This window comes from Trachurus trachurus, assembly GCF_905171665.1.
Source record: "Trachurus trachurus genome assembly, chromosome: 5".
Classification (NCBI taxonomy): Eukaryota; Metazoa; Chordata; class Actinopteri; order Carangiformes; family Carangidae; genus Trachurus; species Trachurus trachurus.
Window position 1 is genome coordinate 27,241,372 of NC_139896.1, and position 20,052 is coordinate 27,261,423.

A 20,052-nucleotide genomic window follows, 5' to 3' on the forward strand; every position below is an offset into this window, starting at 1 on the left:
AATGATCAAGATTCTTACAAAGTAATTTATTACACAAAACACTAAGTTTCCATTTGCGTTTTTTAAACAAAATGAGTTTCCAGTCTCATGTTGTGCATGTGATCATAATGCACATAGGATTTGTATATGAATCGCACAAACAGGTTTCTACTTCATGTGTGCATCAGTTTGTTGAAATAAAGGACTACGGGTCACAGTGTCGAGGTACTTCACCCTAGTTGGCTGTGGAGACATTCCTCAGATCAGCAGGCAGGGCTTAAGCACTTAACTGTAGTTGGCAGGTATGACACAACAGGTCCCCTGGCTGACCCCTTTGATTACATGTTGACAAAGGAGGTTTCATTATGGCAAATTTACTCATGTTATAGTACAAAAAAAGTATTTTTACCTCAAAATTGAATACTGACAGAACCTGACTACTTTTGCTTAAGACAAAAAAAGTAAAAGCATTACACCTTTAGTAAAAACTGGGGAGAACAGTCTTTTTTGTGGGTGTGTTTGGGGGTAGGTTTGACCTAATGCTCCTTCTTCTTCCCCCCAGAGGAAGCAGTCCTCGTGCCCCCGTTTACAGTAGGACACATTTACTGCTCTTCTTTCCCCGCCTGGCCTGTAGTGCAGCCCTGGTGGCCATCTCGAAGACTTCCCTCACGCCATCCTTTGTTTTTGCAGAGCACTCCATGTATCCAAAGGCACCGATCCTGTTAGCCATGTCCCGTCCGTCCTCTGGTTTCACAGGTTCCTAAATGGGAAAAGTCGGGGAGTTTTAGGAAACGTGCATCCATCAGTAGGCAGAGTTTTCTGTGTTTGTCTGTGTGTTCTGAATCTTTACCTGCTTCATTTTGGCAAGCTCCCGTCGGGTGTGCTCATCATTACGCAAGTCCTTTTTATTTCCCACCAGTATAATGGGAACATTAGGGCAGAAGTGTTTCACCTCAGGGGTCCACTTCTCAGGGATGTTCTCTGTATGAGGGGGAGACAGACAGCACCAGTCAGAGCAGGCTCACACTGATTCATCTGTGGATTTAGTGTCTCAGTGTTTGAATGGCTATAGTCCTCGCTGCAGTTGGCTCCATATCGAATCCCAGCTCGGACCCTTTGCTGCATATCAGTCCCCCTCTCTCTGCCTCCCCATTTCCTGTCTCTCGACCACACTATCAATATGGTCTGCCACAAAACAAGACTTACAAATACTCCAGATTACACAGAATAGAGCAGCACGACTCGCTCTCCACTAGAGGTGACATTTCTGTCTACCATTGATCATGTGGGAAAACCTAATAATTTGTTGTTACAGCTACAACCTACAAATGACTCTGCCTCTACCAAGAACTGAGGCACTTTAAGAGAACTGTAATGTATAGAGCAGTGACATACTGGAATCGGCTCCCACCACATATAACCAACACTTACAATAAATGGAGATTCAAAAAGAAAATAAAAGAGGCCATTTTTGGTAGAGAAGTTATGTTTATCTAGTCGGTTGAATTCTTATCTCAAACTGTAACGCTCTAAAAGCTTAACGTAATGTGTTGAACGAGTCAAACTTATTTCGTATTTGTAAGTCGTAAGTGTTCACCAACATAAAACTTATAAATACAAATAAATACTTTTTTTTTTTTAAATAGTTAACTTAATGGCTCTGGGATTTTCTTGTAAATTATATTCCTTAATTTTATTAGCTTGGTGCTTTTATTTTAACGGAAAGGCCTGTCTCTCTCGCCCTGGTTCCGGCTACTTACCAAAACAGTGGGTCACAGCCCCAGACTAACTAAGGTGAGGACTAATGGGGATCTATAATAAAACTAAACTAAAAGTAAAAAGCCCAAAAATATACTTTAAAAAAAAAAGATACATTGATGATTCTGATTTAAATTCCCTACAACCAGAAGTGATCATTTTTACTATGACCCAAAGGAAATTAAAAATGAAAACACATTTTGAGCATTTGCCCAAAAAACAAACAAAACCAAACATTCCAGTCATGTTGTGTCCATAACTAATCTACTGTAGAACTTGTTGTGTGGCTGAGGTGTGGTGGTCTTGACCAGAATTGAGGAATGCAGAAAATCAGCAACAGAGGTTTCGGTCATCACTTACCAAGACTGTCAGGACTGTCGATGGAGAAGCACATGAGAATGACATCAGTGTCTGGATAAGAGAGCGGGCGCAGTCTGTCATAGTCCTCTTGACCTGCCGTATCCCAGAGTGCTAACTCCACCTGCCACAAGAGTGCACAATTTATCAGCCACACAAAACCAAACCGTGTTCAAGACACTTTTCATCTATAGGTCTATTGATGTAATGAATGCATTCACACTATAATCCTGTATTTGGAAACGGGCATTTCTCATTTGAAATGACTTACACCACTGCATTCAGGGAGTGTTAGATAGAAAGATGTGTGCATGCCAAAAAAATAAATACTACTTTTATATTCCATTGAACAGATTTCAAGGACACTCTAAAAAGACACTGGATTCTTACGCACATGAAGAAAATGCACATTACAATAAGTAAGAAGTAATTTTGGACACTATGAGGAGCAAAAACTAAACTTAATTATTGTGAAGTGACACTCAAATTAGTAAGCTTAATTGATTTTAACCAATACATCAAATCACACACCACCTGCACCACTGTGCATGAAAGGAAGTGGAAAGATAATACAACCAGCACTCATCTGTTGTTGTCATGTTCAATGAGCAGGGTTATATGATGCTGGTAGTATTTTAAAATAGGAGCAGGGTTTAGTAAATCATACCTGTTTACTGTCAACTTCAATGTCGGCAACATAGTTCTCGAAGACTGTGGGCACGTAGACCTCTGGAAACTGGTCCTTACTGAACACAATAAGCAGACAGGTCTTCCCACAGGCTCCATCTCCCACTATGACCAGCTTTTTCCTGATTGCTGCCATAGCTGCTGACAAGGCACAGAAAAAGAAGCAAAGATTACGATGTGAGAACACTTTATCTTTAACGACAGGGAGGGACGTTTTATTGCATTTATGCATTATGCAACCACTACCAGCGCTGCCGCTGTGAGGAGCGATGAGCAGCAGTAACCTTCAGCTGTGTTGACACAACGCCAGAGCCGTCTGAAACCAATACCCGGGGCTAACTGTTCAGCTTTCAACACCAAAAGATGATAACACAGTAGGATGTGTACACGGAATGATATATATATATAAGAACAACAACACACAGCTGACAGCCTCTGTTTAATCAGCTGACTTTAAACGTTCAGCCAGAAAAGGGACCTTCTTCTACGACGATACATTTCCGCTCCGGTGTTTCTGACCCACCCCGGCTCCGAGCTCGACAAATTTTCCAGTTAAACGTTTGTCCCTCATCGCTAGTAACACAGTGACTGCACTGACACGAAAACTGTTAGAGTAACAGCTGCTGTCGACATATAAACACACATCGCTTGAGTGCTGGCTGACCTAGATCTCAGCGAGCAGGGAGGATGTTCTGTTTACAAAAGACTAGACGCTAGCTAATGGAGCTAACCAACTAGCGTTAGCCGCGTATGTGGCTAGTGCGCTAAGTTTATATATGTTTTAGTAGTTTTATTCAAAGGTGCCGTGTGATACATATTCGATAATTGTGATATAATTGGTCCAATACTAGAGTAGTGTGTGTACTATCGTCCCCACCACTCAGTCGAAACCCCACTTCTCCCTTTAAATCACAAACCCGTGCGACTAGCTAGCTGAGCTCAGTTTAGCATAACGGAAGTCAGTTGGACTGTATCGGTTCGTTAGCTCGCTAGCACAGGCACGATATCGGAGGAAAATATTGGTTGATAAAAACATATTCCACGATGTTACTGCCTACAAAACCAACTGTAAATAAACGGAAACTCCGCTGTTATAGTTAATAGTATACTCCTACCTACTGGTTGGTTTAAATTGTGTTCAAACGGGCTCCAAGTAGTGCTTTGTTGGCCTCCGTAGCTTCTCCCTGACTGCGCCGCTGCTGCTGGAGGATTAACAGGAGGGAAGTGACCGAGGGGCGGGGAGAGAACAACAATACCCCGCTGTACAAACAGTAGAAATAATACTTTACACACATTATACATTATTGTTATCATTATTATTAGCAGTAGCCTAGCTATGATTCATACATCTACCTATATCGTCTATGTATTTTTTTTCTGAAAACACATTATATTTTGTTTATTAGATTGTTGGAAATTAAATTGTGTCGTGTGGAGGAAAGTGTATTTAGTGTAAGAATAATTTAGGTATTGGGAAAAGTATTAGTGTTATAAAAATGTTCTATTTGACCTAGTGATAGTAGCCTACCTCCTAATGTGTCATTAGATTAATATTTAATTTTACTTTTCATTTATTTGTTCATTCCAATCCTGAGGTTGGAAATGAAATGTCATAACAATAAATTGGTTTACAGCCAACAATACAAATCAAACTCCATAACTATTATTTTTATGACATGTTTTTATATAATGTCCCTACTTTTTGCTTCTACATTCTCCTACATCCTATATCTGTAGCTACAGCTCATTTCTTTGACTGTTAAGGAATTTAAATGTTTTAACATATGATTCCAAATATGACTCATGCATTGCAAGTAATAATGTAGGCTAATTTATCAGTTTGATGTATTAGATTGCAAAACTACAGAAAACAGTGAGAAATGAACTCCACAATTATACCCAGAGCACAAAGTGGCACATTCACAATGCTTTTTTGATATACCAAAATAAAAAATAAAATCTCTCTCTCTCTCTCTCTCTCTCTCTCTCTCTCTCTCTCTCTCTCTCTCTCTCTCTCTCTCTCTATATATATATATATATATATATGTGTGTGTGTGAGGCCTCGGTTTGAATCCTGCGTCGAGCGGCCCTATCCTGCATGTCATTCCCCCCCTCTGCCTCTCTCTCTCAACTCTCCTGTCCATTAAAGGCAAAAAAAACAAAAAAACTTTTTGAATATTATTTGAGAATATTATTTGAGGAAGGCACAAACAATTGATTAAAATGTTTAAGCTTGCATTTGGAGACGGTATCGTTGACTCTTCCTGATGGTAATCATCAGTTATCAGATTAGTGTCATTTGTAATTGAAACAGGGATTGTAATGATAAAAGTGATTTTGAGCATTAAATTTGGACTGAAAAAATTATAAAAAATTATATAAACAGTTCAGGCTTCAGTCCAGACTGAGGCAGGGACAGGCAGAGAGAGAGAGATAGCCTGTATCTTAGTTGGTGGTGTATTAATAACTACAGGCCTTACTCTAATCCAGATAAGAAGCTTTCTCAGCATTGATCAGTTCCACCTTGTGGAAACCAACTCAGGCATGTTTCTGTAAAAACACTAACACTAAAATTTCACATTCATATATGTTCAAGTGGCCAGTCATTCAGTGGTGAAAAGACACTTTTGGGGAAAAAATGAAAATATTTTAGGTTGATTTCTCTAAAATCCACAGACATGCATTATCCACTTCTGGTTTGTTACAGCTGTCCTTTAAATAGCTGACAGCAGTTCTCCACAAACAGCCTTTCACTTTCATTTGGGTAATTAATGTTTTGGTAAAAGGGTGTGTTTTACTTTTCCTAATGGAAGATATCTGTCATGGCTGGTGGTTGGAGCTCAGGCAAGGGGGGCCTGGTTGCAGGCTCACAGGTGGGATGATGCAATGAACAGGAAAATGACTGGACAGGTAGGCAGTCAAGTTGCATAAAGGTAGAAGGAACACAGGTAGGAGTCCACAGCATGAGCAGCACAAAGGAACAAGTGCATCTGGACACACATCTGGCATCTGACAGGGTAAAAGGGGATGAGGAAAGTGAGGAAGAAGACTGTGGTTAGCAGTGTTACTTTTCAGCAAGAAGATGCTGGGTTTGATTCCCAGGCTTGAGCCCGGTGGAGTTTGTATGGATTCTCCAGGCAAGGCAAGGTTGTATAGTCCATTTTTTACAAACAGTTTGTCTCAGAGGGCTTTACACAGCATCACAACAACATCCACTGAGGAAAAACTCTTAACAGGGAAAAAACAGGAAACCTCAGGGTGAGCAACAGGAGGAATCCCTCACCAGGATGGGCAGACGTGCAATAGATGTCGTGTACAGACAAAGAAAAACAGTTTACAAAAACAGCAACATGGAATGTGGAATAAATGGGGATTGTTCAGTCAAGAAGAGCTGAAGAAGGCAGCGTCTGGTGGACGGGCTGGGTCATAGGAGTAGGCCATCTCTCTTCCTACGTGTCCTCCAGCTTCTTCCTACCAGGGGCGTGTCCAGGCATTTTTGATAGGGGTGGCCCAAGTGGAGGACTGACTTATGGTGGGGTGGCATGAAGCGTAAGCATGAGCGTCTGCGCCCACACATTACGTACTCATGTGCACATGCAAACACACCCACACAGGTTTTGGCCATACCCAGTTTTGTCTGCAAAACCCATATCTACTTAAGTTACTAACACTGCAAGAAAAACTAGACCGACATGTCAAAATACAGGAGTGGCAACATACAATTGATGAAAAACCTCAATATTTTATTTTTGAAAAAGAAAAGAAAAAAGCTTGACAAAAGCCAGTATAAATATTGTATAAAATGACTCTGACTGGGCAGCCCTTCATATTTTGGGGTGGCCAATCAGGGGTGCCCTGTGCCACCCAAGGCCACTCCCTGAACAAGCCACTGCCTCCCAAGCTCCAAAGACATGCACAGTAGGTGGACTGGAAACTGCCCGTAGGTGTGAATGTGAGTCTTTGTGTTTTTCATCTCTATGTGGCTCCCTGTGTAAGACTAGACAGATTATCAGGGGAGTACCCAGCCCTACATCAGCTGGGATTGGCTCCCCTTGTGACCCTAGACAATGAATGGGTTGATGAAGGGGAGCTCCAGTGACTGGAAATGTCAGACAGGTGAGCAGGTGGATCTGGAAAAAGGAATAAAATCCTGGGACATCTGGTGGGCAGGTGGAGTATGACGGAAAGCCCCAAAAGAGCGCCGAGACAGTCAGTCATTTTGGGCTAGATCATGAACACGTATCTGGACGTCCATCACATCAAATCAATAAGGATGTGGGGACATATTTAAAAGCTTTTGTATGCTGCTTATTATAATGATCATTAAGGTGCCTAGAAGTTGCAAGGGTTACAGAGACCAGTGTTAGCTTATAGCCATGGTTCATTGATTAATTTCATGAGCAGTGTATAAACATTTCTCTTTGCAAATGCATGCCTCCCTTTTCTCCCATCAAGAAAAAAACAAAGAGAAGAAGACCCAAATTATTTGAATGGTATGTCTGCTGGCACAGTTCAGGCTGCTTTGCTGGAAAAATAACAAGTTGAAGCCAATGATATGACACCATGCAGAACCCTTTACAACTCTCTGTTATAACTAAACTGGGCAAATAAAGACACAGAACATGGATTTTCAGTCGCTGAAACATACAAAAAATATAGAAAATATTACTCTGAAGAACAACAGTAGCACTTTAATAAGACTGATGAAGTGTGACCCTGAGCCATGTTTCTGTCTCTGTGTCCTGTGTCTCAGGGACAGACACTCTCATATGTGGAAAGGGTAGTCCTGTAAGTAGTGCAGCAGAGGTTTGGGGAGCGGCAGCTGGTCTGGGCAGTTAGTGTGTCTGTTGATAGTGAGGCGGACCAGATGCTGCAAGGAAGAGAGGGTTTTAGGTTTGTGTAAGGGGTGCCTCAGCTTTAGAGGAGCTCCAGTGTCTCTGATTGTGGCTGGGAAAGAGTTGGGTGTTGCTTTCTCTTCCCCTGTGCGCTTGTAGTACTGTATGAGACTGAGAACATCTGGGAAGTACCGGATACGACAAAGATCAGGGGAGATGGATTCCAGCCCGAAACCACCATGGGAATACACAATTCGTACACTTGTAGGTCCACATCTGGTCTTCACTGACAGGGCCAGCATATACTGAGGGTGGCTGCTGTCCCGTATGAAGAACGTACCCACAGGCTTCATTAGGAGAGCTTCCCGGGCTTCACTTGCAGAGATTGAACCCCAGTACCAGCCTGGAGAAAGATAGATGGTTCGAATTAACAACTTCTTTTTGGAAGTTTTTTGTTTTCATCTTAGACATTTAGAGCAGGGGAATACTTTAATAGTGCTTGGGTAAACCTTACCCACGCACCACTATGATTGCTACAGAGAAAAACATACACCAATAGGCCTATTTCTCAGTAACAAAAATCACTTAATTTTCAAAAGACAGACTGGGTTCAGCCCTCTTCACTGTCTCAATTAATGGGTTGTAGCTGCTTTTTAAGAATAAGAAAGAAGGAAAATGTGTGATTTGTTCAGTGGAACCACCATCCACTGCTTTACACACTGCTTTTTTTAAGTGGGGTTGTATGAGCTACAAATGCCCGTTAAGTGAACTAGATGCAGTAGTCGTCCCCCCACCCCCACTGAGAAACACTGGCGCATCGCGCTGCACCGAGACACAGGCAGTCACTGTTGTCACTGAGGGATGATCAGCATATTTACGCCGCCTACGAGAAGTGCAACAACTGCATGGTCAGAAAAAAGTTTGTTTATCTGACTGGAACTAACCAACTCACTCAGTACTCCTCGGTACTCCTCCACACAGGCAGGCCCTGTGACGCGCTGTATCACCCCGCCTCTTCCACACACCTCTGATCCAAACCTCTTTTATATACAACCTATTATCCAATACAGTATGATCCAAACAGCTGAGAAGCGGAGTGATACAGCATGTTGCAGAGCCTGCCTGTGTGGAGGAGTATCGAGGAGTACTGAGTAAGTTGGTTAGTTCCAGATAAACAAACTTTTTTCCGACCAGCTGTTGGATTGTAAATTTAGATTGTACTCTTGAATTGGTGTATTATTTTGAGACAGGACTTCTCTTAGGCGGTGAAAATACGCTGATTAATCATCTCCACACACACACACACATTTAGGAGGGAGAGACTAATATCTGTTAGAAGATGTTTTTTCTATTCATGTTAGTGCCAATTAATCAAAATATCATTGGCAATCACAGTGGAGTAGTGCAGTTGATACACACAGTAAAAATAACAATCAACTTAAGTTGATTAGGTTAAGGGCAGGCTGTACAGAAAGTGTACTACAAGTAAGTTAGTTGTAGGCTACTAGATGTACTGTAGCTATGCACCTGAGGTCTGTAGGTAGTTGAAGGTGGTGGTGAGGCAGCGCGCGTGCACCGCTGGGTCACATCCTGGAAATGTGGGAAATTCGCAGTTGCAGCAAACTCGCTCGTGTTGGAAAACAGTCACTGCCATGGCGACCATCTCAGACTGACAGCAGACCTGACAAGATAACACTCCCGTCAGAAAATTATGTGAGGTAAGCTTGAACATAAAATTCTCGTGCTGTGCTGTTTTCTGCTCAATTTGCACAATAATTAGCCTAATTATTATAAATTATTAATATTATTATTTAACAACGTAACAGGAAATAACTATGATATTAGTCCTCGATAGATCTAGAAAAAACGCACCATGTTAAAATGAAGCAGACATTAGTTTGAAATTAATCTAACGGAGGATATAAAGAAATTATTCTAAAACCATAGCTGAAGACATGGATACGTTATTCAGATGAGCTGTTGTCATAAATAAATAGTGAATGGCTGTGAATAACAGTAAAGTGAAAGTGATGTTACATGGACATGCCTAATAGTACATTTGCGCAAAGGCTACGTACAAATAAAACCGATAGGCTAATAATAAAAGTATGTGTGCAATAAGGAGCACCACGACATGAACACTGCAAAGTCGCCTCATGCGTCTAAAAATAATCTTACCTTAGATCAGGACAAATCATGAGGATTGCGACCAGTTTGTAAAACATTCCGACGCGTAATCCATCAAATCCCCAAAGTATTAAATAAGGAGTGAGAATAAACACTCTTTACATCTGTGTGTCTGCTGCAGGCTAATACACTGAGTGTGTGCGCGTGAAGAGAGTGACAGAAAACAGCTCAGTTCGGTTTAGTCCGACGGAGGTTCCTGGAATCCGTTTCCAAGAATGGTATTATTGTCTGTCAAGGAGGCAGCAGCCCGCCACACACACACTGTCAACACACAACACTTCCTGTGTGGATTTCAAAATAAAGAAGCACTGCGGGAGCTCTCATGGATCAATTTCTAGGAGGAAGAGGAGCTCAAGCTCTCAAAAAGAAGATTAAGAAAATATAATTGGAAGAAAATATCCATTGTGTTAAGATGGTGTCGTCTAACATCTGTGTGAGAAGCACAACTGATGCTCACAAAGAGTAATTAGTTATATAGGCCTTTACTTTCCCCCAAAAGTAACTGAGACATTATACATCTATTTACCAGGAAAAGTATGGCATTACTTTTTTTTTTTTTTTTTAATAAAATGCTCAAATAGGCTATGTCAAGTTAGCCTACTTAGATTTGCCCCCCAAACCCTCTAACCATAACCCTTACCACCGTTTATCAGGAACTAACCAACTCACTCAGTGTTCCTCAGCACAGGCAGGCTCCGCAACACAGCCAGCGCCATAGACGCTTTCCGATTCCGATATTAACCGAGGCCTACTAATTTGCAGGCTTTCCCCCCCAAAAAAAACTAATTTATAACATAGCGATGGCCTGCGGCTACTGAGTTTGCTACAGGCATTGTAATCAGGTTTTCATTATCAGCAGAAAACCCAACAACAATTTCATCGTTTTATTTCTCCGGGCACCACTTCCATTTCCACTAAGAGGTTTCAGTCTTTTAATTTGAAGGCGCGTATCAACTTCCGGTACTCTTTTGGTTGAAGTTGTCTGTGTTGATGCAGTTAATATGTTTAAAGCTGCATTCATGTTGGAAGAGATTACCAATATATGTATCTATTAAACTATTATTTGTGTTATACACCATTTAACTTGTAGTTTCAAACATTATAAAGCTATGATTTCTGACATTATATCTGAGTAGCTACACATGTAGGCCTATCTGCTTTATGTCATAGAGTAGGCCTACAACACAGTGTCTAATATGTTTACATCCGGTCACTCTCTCCAGGCTCCACATGATCTGAACCAAAACTTCCCAGCCATTGATTATATCTTGGTTGGCTGATTTGTTTTCCTGGAAGTCAACTGAACTGTGTCATGTCAGAAGTCAGTGTGTCTTCATCAGCCATTCCCACAGCCCCTCACACGTGCAGAGATAATGACCTGACCACTTGAAAACTACCATGCAGCTCTGTGCTGTGTTTCCAAGAAAAAATGTTGACATCAACCGTCTTTCCCGTGAGGTTGTATGACAGCACAACTGAAGGCTTCTGAGTACACAGCCTTCCTGGAAACACACAACAAACTGACCTCTGCCACTGAACCGTGTTTCGCTGCTGCTGGTCTGCGTGACTATCGGATATCACACACACACACGTAGAGAGTCAGAGTCAGAGAGAGGGTAATGAGGTCACACACACAAAAAAATAAAGAAAATATTTTATTGTAGGACCATGTAAAACAACAGTCTTCTCCTGAATGTAGCCAAACCTCCACTGTGTGACTGAAGAAGGCGACTGCAAAAGTGATGTAGGTGAATTTACATGTGGTTAAGAGTGAACCACAGGCACAGCATAGGACTGTACCTACGCAATATAAAGGATAATCCACCCTAAAGTAGAAAGTTAATTCATTTCAAATGATCTTAACTGGATCGATACTGAGGATCAATAAAGCAAGAAACGTATTCCCAAAGTGGAGAACAGAGACAGGAGGGACAACTCTGATGGGAATATTGTTGATGACTTAGAATGAACTTGGGAAATGGAAGTGATTCAGAAAATGAAAATTTATTAAAGTTTTATTTATGTGTACAAACTGACATTGTCAAATCTGAGACTTATTTTTCATGTCTGACATTTAGTTTTATTTTTTGATAAACTGAACTATATTGATGAACAGTATTCATTATGACAATACTTGCACTACTGTGATTCTTTTGCACTTGCTACTGCTGCTATTGTGCCTTCTACCTTATTATATACTAGTTCAGCTTAGTTTTTTTATGCTCCCAGTTATATATTCATATTTATTCTAGATCGGTATTTTAGATTGCAGATTGTTTTTTTTGTTTTTTTATTTACTGTCTGTTTATTTACTGTCTGCACCAAGGGTCGGACAGAAACACAATTTTGATTTTCTTTATGTCCCGTACATATTGTGGAATTGACAATAAAGCTGACTTTGACTTTGACTAATTCAGTGTTGACAAAGCACCTCCTGGACTGTTCCTTCAGAAGAATTTAGTATCTTGGCTTCATGCTGCTCATATTATTTCAACATGTGAATAAAGTGTGTTTTCTAATGGGTTTATTCAGTCTTTATCTTCAGTGTGAAAATGCATGTCCTCCAGCAGGGGCGGAGTGGGGCACCAAAATCTACCGGGAAAATTCTGACCGCACCGGCCCACCATCGGCCCAACCCCCCCCCCCCCCCCACACACACACACACACACACACCATTTACATATTTCTGTACCGCTCACCGCTCAAACAGAGCTATGTGTCATTCCATATGGCAAAATATATGAGTGCCAGAAGCAAAAAAAAAAAAGTGGGTGAAACAACTTAATTGGGGGTCTGGGGGTCAAAATTTTTTTGTAAAGGCTACACCATTTCCCATATTCTGGTGCATTTTAACCAATACATCCATGATTTTAACACATTGTTACTTTTATCTAGCTAAAAAAAAAAGAGAAAGAAATTACAGAAATACAGAATGTGAAACAGCTGCAATTAGTGCCTCCCAAGCAGATTTAGCCTACTTAACTGCTGACCATAACATTACATCCAGTCATGTTTACTCCTTTATTTCCCCCTCTCAACTACTCTACAAATTGATTTTACTAACAGCGCGCTGCAAACGCCACGGTTTCGTTTCGGGTCTTGTCCTACTCACCAACATGCTTCGGTGCCCATGGAGAAGACAGAGCAGCTGCTGCTGTGATGTGAGAGGTTCCGGCTCGTAACGGTACCGCGGTCCGCGTACCGACGCGCACTGGCCCACTTACAGTTAAGCACGGACTTTGTTGTCTTGTTAAATTAATATAACTTATAGATAACGTAACACACGGGCAGGACTGATCAGGTTTGCTGGGTAGCTTCCGTGAGTCGATCTGTTTTTAGCCGCAGCCGCTAGTTTAATGATAACTTTCACAGTGATAGGCTGACGCATTTCCCATGAGGCTTTGCACCATTCTACATTACTTTAAGAACAAACAAACTAATTAAATTGCTGGTTATTTTATATTTTGTGGTCATGGAGGTTTTGTAACATTGAAGTAAAATAATTATATAGCCTAAAGATAGGAGGCTAAACAAAAATCATTTAGTAGGCTGGATTGATGAGAGTCTGATTCACTATCGCAACCATGAGTGAGAGGTAGAGAGACATGAAGGGGTACAAATAATGGGTGGACTTTTAATGTGGTATAGAGGTAGAGCTTGGAGATTATCGTGGGGACTCGTGATAAATAGATACTTTTAACTCATGATCACCACACGGCCACGCAGAGCAGCTTGCGGGCCGGCTCACTTGGGTTTATTGGCCGCCGGCCGACCGGGAAATCTCCCGGTCCTCCCGATGGCCACTCCGCCCCTGTCCTCCAGTAGAAGTAAAGAAGGAATGACTAGAAACTAGACAATCAAATAACAAGTCAATTCATAGATATCGGGTGGGTTTGCGTACTTGAAAATGTGTGTGTATGGTGTCTAACTTTCTTCTCCGTTCTCCCCTGCACCCTTGATGAGGCGTTTGTTGCCCCTCTTGCCTCCCGGTCCACGAGGCTTGGCGAAGGCCTGTTTTAAGGTGTGCTCCATCGGGTGGACCTCCTCGTACAGGAAGTCTTCTGTCAAGCCATCGCCACTGTCTATCTCCATCTATGCACACACATACACAGTGATAGGCAAGGCAAGTTCATTTGTATAGTCCATTTTTATAAACAGTTTGTCTCAAAGGACTTTACACAGCATCATAACAACATCCTCTGTCCTTAGACCCTCACATCCACTGAGGAAAAACTCCCAAGAAGAAACAGGAGAAACGGCAGGGTGAGAGACAAAGGAGGGATCCAGATTCATATGAACTACGCAGATGAATCAGTGCTATGATTCCTGATGGTTATGATCTATAATCTTCAACAGTTTCCAGGTCAGTGATGGGGAATTAAGTGATGTTGTGTGTGACCTGTACCTTTTTGGTGACCTCCAGCTGGTAGTCTCTCTCCACCTCATCCAGTAGCCTGTTCTTACAGCTGGAGTACAACATCCTCTCCTTGATGCTACAGGTGTACCCTGGCATTGAATATATGAACACTGCAAGAAGCGTGAAATCATCAGTTTATCTTTGAAACGTGGCTCACACGGCACATACTGAAAACTAGTGCTGGGACGATATGCTTTTCTTCCGATTCGATTCTTCTACGATTCTGCCGATTCTCTCGATTTTTAGTCTGCATTTTTTTGTGTGGCTTTTTTGCCTTTATTTGATAGCACAGTGAGATAGACAGGAGGGAAGCAGAGAGAGGGGGAATGACATGCAGGAAAGGTCTGCCCCACGCGGGACTCGAACCGGGGACGTTGAGGACTGTAGCCTCTACATGGGGCGGCCGCTTTAACCACTGCGCCACACACCGCCCCTAGTCTGCATTTTTAACATTTATCTGCACACAAATACTGTAGGAGCCTATAAATTAACATATTCCATTATAAGGTGAACTTAAATCCTTTTCAAAACCTGTACTCTCTGTATGTAAAAAAGGCTAACAAATGCACATTGCACAATATTAAATAAATAAATAAAATTCATTAAAAAAATAAAAAATCGTCAAAAAAAGATATTGCGATATTTATGTGAATCAATTTTTTCTCCCACCCCTACTGAAAACTGCCCGACAGTTGTCAAGTTTCCGGTGCTCTCACACCCACAGAGTGGCCGAGTACTGACCCAATGCTTCCTGCAGCTGGCCTTGGTGGGAGTGTTTGAAGATGAAGAAGTGGTATCTGGGTGAATCTGTGGGGATCCTGTAGGGAAGCTCGTGGGTCGCTGTAGGTTTGGTGTGAACCAGCTCAATGGTCTCTTTCTCTACATCCAGCCTCTGCCACACAACACATACAAACAAGCTTTGTTCATGTCATGCACTGCCAATTTCGCTCCACTTTACCGACAAACAGTGGTTGATAGTGTCAAAAATAGATCCTTGCAGATTGTATGTTTTTACACTTCTGTAAGGGCTCACCAGCTGGATGTAGTTGATGCGTTTCTGCTTGAGTTGCTGCAGAGCTTGTTTGGCCTCGTCTTGTAACGGGAATGCAAGACCCTGAAGAGTCTGTGCCCTTTTGTCTAAGCCAAACTCCATTGTGACCTGCAGGATTGAAAGGAAATACGTACTGACATCACTTAAAGGAGACACATGATGCCCCTTTTCCACAAATTAAAATAGTTCCCAGGTGTCTTAAAGACATGTCTGTGACATGCTTCCGTCAAAATATGCCAAAGATCAAACATCACAGCTCTTTTCATCCTCTCAAAACAGCCCTGTTCAGAACGTCTGGTTTCAGAGCCTGTCCCTTTAAATGCAAATGAACCACTTCTTGCCCCGCCCCTTCTACTGGTACCAGGTAGGGGTGGGATTATGCAAATTCAAAAACTAGTTACATTATTGCCACAACTGAGGGAACAGCTTGTAAAACCACATGGATTTCAACCTAGGGAGCCTGAACATTACAGATTTCTTTGTCAAGTATCACATTTTGGGGTCCGAAAGGCAAGACAAACACCCAAAAATATGTTAAAGAGCCATCAAAAAGTGCGATTTCCATAATATGTCCCCTTTAACACATGAATCAACATCACTGCTTGAGCAGAAAATGAATGAATGTTCATGCAGTGGACTGAACAAACCCTCGCTCGTGCAGTTGGGGTCCCGATTCTTCTACGTTCGTCCTGTGGGCATAAAAAAACAGTTTAAAATTAGTCCTCTTCTCTTCATGATTGAAGATTATTTAAGGAAGAAATTCTACATACCCATACAACTTTATCCTGTGGGGAAATGTAGAGGTAAACAGGGTGAGTACAAATAAAATCACAATATATATTAAGTATATATGCAGAGTTGCAGACAGTTCTTGTTAAAACCTGACCTCTGTGACTTTGATTCGTTGCAATTCTTGCTCAGCTGCTGTGAGAGGAGCTTGGGAGGAGCAGGAGGACATGTGTCGCAGGTAGCCCTGGAAGCACAGGTCCTCCTGCAGACACAGTCACCAGTGAGGCATTCAGTAAAAAAAAAGAAAAAAAAAGAAAAGAAAACTCAAAGATCAGTTGTCATAATATTTTACCCACCTCTACTGTGCCAAACATTTCGTCTTTGATGTGACCTCCTCCAAACTCTTTCTTCAGCGTGGCACGGGTCGCTGCGTACATCATCTTTTGCCTCACCTAGAGAACAGCAACACAGACAGGACATGGTTATTACATGGTGTTCATCACTTTTTATAGAGTTGTTTTTTGTTGAGTAGCATTCATTCTATTCCAGATCTAGTTATTGCATATTCATTAGTAGGTCAACATATGAGGTGCAGTTTCTTTCCTCCAGTGAGCAGTCATTTTTATATTATTTTTTAAACTTATATATTTTGTCATTTATGCTCAGTGGTAATAATCACAGTATAAGTCTGAACCTGTGTTGCTTATTGTGAAAGTGTAAGGTTGTTTCATAAACAGACTAAACTGCTTAACAAAGCAAAACTAAGCTATTTAACTGGGTCTTGATTATATCACGTCTGCTAATAACAATGTCTTTCAACGTCTAGTTTAAAGCATTAATTCTTTGTTTGCAATATGAAACTGGCTAATATGAGTCCAGATATGGATCTCTGGAAATACCGGTGATTGGTCAGGTGACCAGGCGATGAAGATCCACTCGTATCCCTGTGCATTCTGGGAATCCAGACGATAGAGGATGTAGCACGGCTCCTTAGGCGTGAGCAGAGGGAGCAGGGACTGATCGTAGTCTTTGTCCCAGCTGTATGCAGGCTCTCTGTACGAGTCCAGCACCAACTCCTCTGCAGATACAAAATGTACATCAGCAATAAGCTTAAAGGGATATTTCAACATTTTGGCAAATTCTCCTATTGCCATAATCCCTATAGAGTCTTAGCAGTAGGTTCATTACCTTTAATTGTCGGTGCAAGCTGATTTTAGATCGGCAGGGCAGAGACGTGAGCTCTGCACGGCGCGCGATATTTCCAGGCCTTCCCTCATCAAACTCATCAAATACACAATCCAACAACTCTCAAACGCTATAAATAATAATGGAACGCTACGAGACAGAGTTGTTTTCGAGGCAAATGCAGCCGAAACTACATTCCCTATACGGCTGCTCGGCGAGTGATTTCAAAAGCGCAAGTAGTTCCAAGTATTTGCTTTATGTGTTGTAATGTGACATATACGTTATTATTTCATAGCGTGGTGAATGTGCAGGTCACAACTTGTCCACCAGAGCGTTTTGGAGTTGTAGGATTGTGTAGGTTAGTTTGATGATGGAAATGTAGAAATACCACGGGCCTCCATTGTGTTAGCTGAGCAGCTCGCCACTCTGCCCCGCCGATCTAAAAACAGCTTGCACCGTCAATTAAAGGTAATGTACCTACTGCTAAAACTATAGGGATTATGGCAATGCAAGTTTGCCAAAATGTTGAAATATCCCTTTAATGATGCTAAATCCTTCACACATCCAGTGTTTACCATTTCTGATGACAATCTTCATTATTCTGATGGCACCTCCCCTCGCTCGGGCCAGAAACTCTTTCAGCTCAGATGTTGCTAAAGTAATCAGATATAAGGCAGACAAGTCAAAACTGCAGATGGGGGGGTTGAAAGCAAGTCAGACAGAGTTGGGTAAGTAAGAACCTGAGACTCCACTTCAGGGAGAAAATTTGATCCACTGCCAGATAGTCACGCTATCACCTAAGGTGCCTCAGGTGAGGAGAGGTAAATGAAATGATTGATAAGAAGTCCGAGGGTTACAGATAAACCTCATCATTACCCACAGCTTTCAACCCCTTGAAGGGTAGTTTGGTACCAAAACCTAGATCCAGCTCTTTGCTGAACCCCCTCCTTCTCTCTCACCATGGTTACCAAACACAGCGGTCTCATAAATGATGTAAGATCAAGTGAGAAAGGTGAGAGAGGTATGCTTCCGCCGACCTGTCCCTGTATGCTCCAATTACCAAATGCCATAACACCTTATATACGTGCAGTATATACGTAGCTTTTTAACTAATCAGAAATACCTGAAGGTGCTAAACATCAGAATTACTGGCATCACATCACAGAGTGGAGACATTTTAACTGTGAACCAGTTGTATCCAGGAATCCAAGTGTCTTTGACAGTCCACAATTATCTATACAGCAAGTAAATGAAATGAGTAAAGTGGGAAAACTTAAACTCCTCTTTTTTGGGGAAAACATTCAAACACTACATAATATCATTAGTGAGATTATGAGTATGTGTTAATGACAATGCAATAGATCAAAAGATAAAAAGAGAATCTTAGCAGAAGCACCTGAACTGAATGTGGAAACAATCTGGAGACACTTTAGACTCTTCAATTCTGAAAAGTTTGAGAAAAGTTTGCATTGAAAGGAAGAAGAACTCACCGTTAATTCCAGTTTGGTGTGACATCTTTTGGCAGGAAGTTTTCACCGCTTCACACTCCGCTCATGCAAGAAAGAGCAGGTCCAGGTCTGTGTGTCCTCTCTCTCCTCTTGCTCAGCAGGTAGGCTGCCTCTCGTCTGATGGCAGACTGATGGACCCACGCGCAACCGGTGACATAAACGCCTGGAGGGTGACTCTGGAGATTCCTAACACTTGAAATACAATCTGCGGAACTGTGGCTGACGAGCAATAACGTGCCTGTCAGTGGATATGCCACCCTAACCACTGATCTAAAACTCTTTGCGTATCGATGACCACAACTTTAAAAAAAAAAAAAAAAAAAAAAAAAAGCGCCTCGGTGGGGGTGCGTCTCCCAGCAGGTCACATACTGACTGTGCTGTGTGTGAGCAGTAAAAAACCCATTGCTCTGGGCATCAGTACAGTTTTTTCAGATGTTGTCAGTGTAGCACATGTAATGGCATTTTATTACTCATTCACATCGAGTGTCCACAGTGAACGCAACTAAGCATGATCTCAAATTCCAGCCATCTGGACACCGAAACAGGACACCCAGCAAGGATCTAACCGCTACATTTCAACGTGTCTGCATTGATCAAGTATGGATTCTTTAAGGTGTTTGTGCTCAGTAGCTGATGTGCATTCTGACAGACAAGGATCCCATTAATAGCTGGTGAAAAGGTGAGGATGAGGAAGATACACAGAGGAGCACCTGCACGCTCTTCATCACGCGTGAAGAGTGGATCCAGCACTGACCACTGACAAAAACACTGACATAGAAGAGTGTAGAGAATCTGAGGAATAAATGCTCCATTTATCACACACATACACATACGCACACACACACACACACACACACACACACACACACACACACACACACACACACACACCAAAGTTGGTGAGAGAAACATAAGTGTGTACCTGTGAGGTTACCGGTGATGGGATCATCCATTATTCACTCAGTGGTGAGTACATAACCCAAGCATCTATACATTATTCAACAGAGCCCACACCCCCCTCCTCTACTTCAGGAAGACACACTTTATGTGCACTAAACAGAAAAACACACTCATCAAAATAATTACATCTGCCTGCGTTTCCTTCACACTTGCATGTGTGTTAACAGATAGATAGTTTCCTGACAGACTGAACCAGTTTTCTGTTCAGAGAAGCAGCTTTATACTGAGCTTGTAATTGTCTATTAATAGATTACTTTACAAAGAGCCACTAGTGGGTTTCTGGTAGTGTTCGTCTTTTCTGTTTGTAGAATTTGTTAAAATTCAAAAATTTCCCCCCAATCATTGGTGCAATTTTGATAATTGATGTCATTTTAAAGCAATACTTTTGCCTCAATAGTT

The 20,052-nt window shown here is 41.7% G+C and overlaps 3 protein-coding genes across 6 annotated transcripts; all 3 read right to left on the reverse strand.

Annotated features, from left to right (window-relative positions):
* Positions 1-5: 5 nt before the first annotated feature.
* LOC310986256 (transforming protein RhoA) lies at positions 6-4,010 on the reverse strand. 4 transcript variants are annotated; one of them, XM_083972096.1, is made up of 5 exons: positions 3,897-4,010; positions 2,762-2,922; positions 2,098-2,218; positions 830-960; positions 6-739 (listed from the first exon to the last, which is right to left on the reverse strand). In XM_083972096.1, the coding sequence occupies exons 2-5, from the start codon at positions 2,915-2,917 to the stop codon at positions 566-568; spliced, it is 582 nt and encodes a 193-aa protein (XP_083828222.1). In that variant the 5' UTR covers positions 2,918-2,922; positions 3,897-4,010; the 3' UTR covers positions 6-565. The 4 variants fall into 4 exon arrangements, with proteins under 4 accessions (XP_083828222.1, XP_083828223.1, XP_083828224.1 ...); XM_083972097.1 differs by having other exon boundaries at positions 2,762-2,919; positions 3,901-3,997; XM_083972098.1 differs by having other exon boundaries at positions 3,901-3,997.
* Positions 4,011-6,619: 2,609 nt separating this feature from the next.
* On the reverse strand, positions 6,620-10,009 carry cishb (cytokine inducible SH2-containing protein b). The gene is made up of 3 exons (XM_083971524.1): positions 9,795-10,009; positions 9,144-9,297; positions 6,620-8,019 (listed from the first exon to the last, which is right to left on the reverse strand). The coding sequence occupies exons 2-3, from the start codon at positions 9,277-9,279 to the stop codon at positions 7,547-7,549; spliced, it is 609 nt and encodes a 202-aa protein (XP_083827650.1). The 5' UTR covers positions 9,280-9,297; positions 9,795-10,009; the 3' UTR covers positions 6,620-7,546.
* A 3,718-nt stretch (positions 10,010-13,727) lies between these two features.
* Positions 13,728-18,700, reverse strand: twf2b (twinfilin actin-binding protein 2b; the record flags this gene model as incomplete). Its single annotated transcript, XM_083971452.1, has 9 exons — positions 13,728-13,895; positions 14,209-14,330; positions 14,962-15,112; positions 15,254-15,379; positions 16,158-16,262; positions 16,357-16,452; positions 16,900-17,078; positions 17,761-17,838; positions 18,676-18,700. 9 exons carry the CDS (start codon positions 18,698-18,700, stop codon positions 13,728-13,730), a joined length of 1,050 nt encoding a protein of 349 aa, XP_083827578.1.
* Between the last annotated feature and the right edge of the window lie 1,352 nt (positions 18,701-20,052).

Excerpts from the sequence above, each read along its gene's own strand:
- LOC310986256 (XM_083972096.1), bottom strand. The coding sequence starts at position 2,917 with ATGGCAGCAATCAGGAAAAAGCTGGTCATAGTGGGAGATGGAGCCTGT. Across the intron at positions 961-2,097 it reads CGACAGTCCTGACAGTCTTG|AGAACATCCCTGAGAAGTGG; the intron begins GTAAGTGATGAC and ends CCCCTCATACAG. Across the intron at positions 740-829 it reads AGCTTGCCAAAATGAAGCAG|GAACCTGTGAAACCAGAGGA; the intron begins GTAAAGATTCAG and ends TTTCCCATTTAG.
- cishb (XM_083971524.1), bottom strand. The coding sequence starts at position 9,279 with ATGGTCGCCATGGCAGTGACTGTTTTCCAACACGAGCGAGTTTGCTGC. Across the intron at positions 8,020-9,143 it reads CAACTACCTACAGACCTCAG|GCTGGTACTGGGGTTCAATC; the intron begins GTGCATAGCTAC and ends ATCTTTCTCCAG.